We start from the raw sequence: 4580 nt of genomic DNA on the forward strand, positions 1-4580 counted from the left end.
CGATCTAAAGCTTTTGAAAAGTCGGAATAAATCGTCAAAGTCAACCATCAACTCGCCAACCGCTAAAATGACCCACCCACCCAACCCTGCTAGTTGGGTTTGTCATTTTCCAAAACCTTAGTTAGCGATTTGTCACAAACCTCTTATCAGAATTGGCCAAAATGGACTATGAAGTATGAACACCCCCTACTCGTAATCAATAAACCAACTAATTAGTAAAATTAATAGCAGAATCTTGTGTTCGATGCAATTGAGGATAACATCTAACGTAAGAGACATTGGTGGCATATGATTGATAAGAAATCTGGAATCCTTATATTTCTCGGTGACAAAGAAGGAATAATGGAAGACAGCATGTAGTTCTTTAACGTAAGATATTTTAAAAGATTATAACTAAATAAAAATTAAAAGATTAAACTGAATACAAGATACAATAAAGATGAACGTATTATTAAGTCTGGTTATAAATTTATAATACAAACCATAGTTGGAAAGAAAAGAAAAGAAAAATTCCCAAAAAGAAAAGAAAAATTAAAAAATCAAGAAGTATTATGATAAATAAAAAAAGAAAAGAAAAGAAAAAAGAAACTAAAAGAAATTTAAAAAAAAAAAATGTCGCTCCCTTCCCTTTATATACAAAATCCCTCCCCCTTCTCACTCTCTAATTTCTCTCACCAATACACATCTCTATCGCCGGGAACAAACTCTGTCAGAAAAGATAACGGAATTCCACTTTTCCCTTTCCCATTTTACCCTTCAAACCATCTCCGTCATAAACAATGATCACCGGCCATGACTTCTACACCGTCATGTCCGCCATGGTCCCATTATACGTCGCCATGATCCTCGCCTACGGCAGCGTCCGCTGGTGGAAGATATTCACCCCTGACCAATGCTCCGGCATCAACCGCTTCGTCGCCATTTTCGCCGTCCCTCTTCTCTCCTTCCACTTCATCTCCATGAACGACCCGTACGCGATGAACTTCCGGTTCATCGCGGCGGATACGCTTCAGAAGATTATCATGCTTGTGGTGCTTACATTGTGGGCCAACTTCACTAAAAATGGAAGTTTGGAATGGATGATAACGATCTTTTCGTTATCTACGTTACCAAACACTTTAGTTATGGGGATTCCACTTTTGATTGCTATGTACGGAGAATATTCTGGGTCTTTGATGGTACAAGTAGTGGTGTTGCAGTGCATTATATGGTACACTTTGCTTTTGTTTTTGTTTGAGTATAGGGGGGCAAAGATGTTGATCATGGAGCAATTTCCGGAGACGGCGGCTTCGATTGTGTCGTTTAAGGTCGAATCGGATGTGGTGTCGCTCGACGGACATGATTTTTTGGAGACGGATGCGGAGATTGGGAACGACGGGAAGTTACATGTGACGGTGAGGAAGTCGAACGCGTCGAGACGGTCGTTGGGGATTGGGTCGGTTTCGGGGATGACTCCGCGCCCGTCGAATTTGACGGGTGCGGAGATTTATAGTTTGAGCTCGTCGAGGAACCAGACGCCGAGAGGGTCGAATTTTAATCACTCGGATTTTTACTCCATGATGGGGTTTCCGGGTGGAAGGTTGTCGAATTTTGGTCCGGCGGACGCGTATTCGGTTCAGTCGTCTAGAGGCCCGACTCCTAGACCGTCGAATTTTGAAGAGAGCACGGCTCCGGGGCCTCTTAATATGAATTCCCCGAGGTTTGGGTTTTATCCTGCGGCGCAGGCTGCGCCAGCGTCTTATCCTGCACCAAATCCTGAAATAACCTCGAGTGCAGGGAACACTGCTAAAGGTCAACAGTCAAAGACCGTACAACAACAACCACAACAAAATGTATCTCAAAATAAAACCAACCCTGACGCAAAAGAGCTCCACATGTTCGTGTGGAGCTCTAACGCGTCTCCAGTTTCTGATGGAACTGGGCTCCACGTGTTTGGAGGTAATGATTTCGGGTCGACCACAGAACAGCCAAGTCGACCCGAAAACCAAGCCGTCAAGGAAATCAAAATGACGGTCCCATCTGATCTCCACCAAAATGGCGAAACTAAAGAAGATTTCACTTTTGGTGGAGACCGAGTTGGAGACGAAGACAAGGGTCAAAACGGGCTGAACAAACTAGGTTCGAGTTCTACGGCGGAGCTCCACCCAAAGGGTGTTCCGATCGACGACAATGGTGCCGGAAAACAAATGCCGCCGGCGAGTGTGATGACGCGCTTGATCTTGATTATGGTTTGGAGGAAACTGATCAGGAACCCCAACACTTATTCTAGTCTCATTGGTTTAATTTGGTCTCTTGTTTCATTCAGGTAATCCAACATGTCAGTCAAACCCAAATCAAAATATATCTATTAATACTGATAATTATAAAAAAAAATCTATTAATATATTATATTTCCAGAATAAGAACAGGATAAGGTTTTTATTAATTATTTCTCATTAACTTAAAATAAAATAAAATAATTAATTATTTGTTATTTATTATATTTTTGTTATTACAGATGGCATTTGGCAATGCCAAAAATAATTGAAAAATCTATCTCAATACTCTCGGATGCTGGTCTTGGAATGGCTATGTTTAGCTTAGGTAAGATTTAACAATTAACTTCTTATAACATTTTATTTATTTTAAATAAAATATATATTTTATTTTATATTTTATAAAATTTATTAATACTAACATTTTGTGAAGGTTTGTTTATGGCACTTCAACCCAAGATAATAGCATGTGGTAACTCAGTAGCTTCATTTGCAATGGCCGTGAGGTTTCTCACGGGACCAGCGGTGATGGCCGCAGCGTCTATCGCTGTCGGTCTACGTGGCACCCTCCTCCACGTCGCCATCGTGCAGGTAATACCTTAACTACATTATATGATTTTAGCCACCAACTCTTTACCTACATCTCATTATCAATCGTTATGAGTTAGTATTAAAATTTAAAGCTAGTAACTTTCATATGTCATGACATAATCTTTTTTATTTAATTGTTAAATGTTAGTTTTAATATGTTTGTAATATTATTAAATTATTTTAACTGACAGGCTGCACTACCCCAAGGAATTGTTCCTTTTGTTTTTGCAAAAGAGTACAACGTTCATCCCGCAATTCTAAGTACTGCGTAAGTACTTCATTTCTTTTATTTCCTGCTGTCTGTGATACTTGAACCTAAAACCTCCCCCTCCAAGGTGTTTAAAGGTTTTGTATTAACTAATTTTTTTGTTAATTTGATGAAATTTACAGGGTTATTTTTGGGATGTTGATAGCGTTACCTATAACTCTAGTCTACTACATCGTTCTTGGATTGTGAAAAAAAAAAAGAAATGTTATTTTAAAAGGTTTATGAAGTGTCCAAGACAATTGGAATAAGGAATTTTTGAGTTGATGTATGGATCATGCTACCTCCATCTTTAAATGTTGTATTTTTTAATATGCATATTTTCAAGAAATGGGGAAAGCAAGGAAGGAGAAAGATGGGAGACAAACTTGAGTAGAAAAGGGGAAGTTTAATCTTTTTTGGGAAAAAAGAAACATGTTAGTGATATATTAGAAAAAAAGTTTAGGATTGATGGGAAGGAGAATTGTGTTTTTTTTTTAATGAATTTGGGTTCTTGGTTGCTTGTGGCATGTGCATCATCTCTTTTGATGTAATTATTTAAGGTTTAATTATGATGTAAAGGTTTCTTGGGTTATTGACTACTTAATGGTGTGAATATAATTATCTAAAAGTTGCATATATTTGTGATTGTAAATTTGTAATTCTCTTGATAAACAAATTTTATAGATAAATAAATAATACTTTTTTAAAGCAAAGGTATGGGTAGAGGAGTACTTAATTGGTTAAAAGATCAATAGACACTGATCCCCTTTAGTTTCGTCACTCGTTAAAGGTTGTAAGTACAAGCAAAAGGTGGCTACTTTGTGATGGGATTCAAACATTTGGTCTCTTTTTAGTGTGAACAGGGTAGCATTCCACCACCTCAACTTAAATCAATTATTATAACTGTTAAGAAAGATAGGCATCTTTGCATAATAATGTGATAAAGTCACAAGATCAACCAAAAAGATGTTTTAGGCATGCGGGAATTGAATCATGTGTTAGCCACATCATTCAACATAGGAATCTACTCTTTTAAGATTACAATTCATGTATCATCATAAGTGAAATAGATCTTTGATTAATATTAGTATTAACAATAGCTTATAATACATTCATCAAACAAACAATTATATATATATTTGTTTGGGAATATGGACAAGCTCTTGTCTTTTGCACTCACCTTGCTTTATTTGTATAGTTGTGGCTTTATGAAAACATGTTACATAAAACGAAGATCTTGAGATAAATTCGTGATCTCTTGTTACTTGTGGAATTTATCTTTGTCATGTTGGTTATGAGATTGGTCGATTTGAAATCTTTTAATATAAATCCGCCTCTTGTAGTTCCATTTTGCGCCCCATCGACTATGCTTGAAATAAAAATGTCCTAAACTATGTCGGTTCGAATTCTATGCACATAAACATGTTTAAGCAATGGCTTCTTCTGGATTTCCTTTATATTATTAAAATTGCAACTAAACTTTTATT

The 4580-nt window shown here is 37.1% G+C and overlaps 1 protein-coding gene across 1 annotated transcript; it reads left to right on the plus strand.

The window, feature by feature from the left end:
* Positions 1-652: 652 nt before the first annotated feature.
* LOC110871927 (auxin efflux carrier component 4) lies at positions 653-3731 on the plus strand. The gene is made up of 5 exons (XM_022120682.2): positions 653-2305; positions 2498-2583; positions 2689-2846; positions 3038-3114; positions 3237-3731. Exons 1-5 carry the CDS (start codon positions 780-782, stop codon positions 3301-3303), a joined length of 1914 nt encoding a protein of 637 aa, XP_021976374.1. The 5' UTR covers positions 653-779; the 3' UTR covers positions 3304-3731.
* The last annotated feature ends 849 nt before the right edge of the window (positions 3732-4580 follow it).

Source organism: Helianthus annuus, chromosome 8 (genome assembly GCF_002127325.2).
Source record: "Helianthus annuus cultivar XRQ/B chromosome 8, HanXRQr2.0-SUNRISE, whole genome shotgun sequence".
NCBI classification, from domain to species: domain Eukaryota; kingdom Viridiplantae; phylum Streptophyta; class Magnoliopsida; order Asterales; family Asteraceae; genus Helianthus; species Helianthus annuus.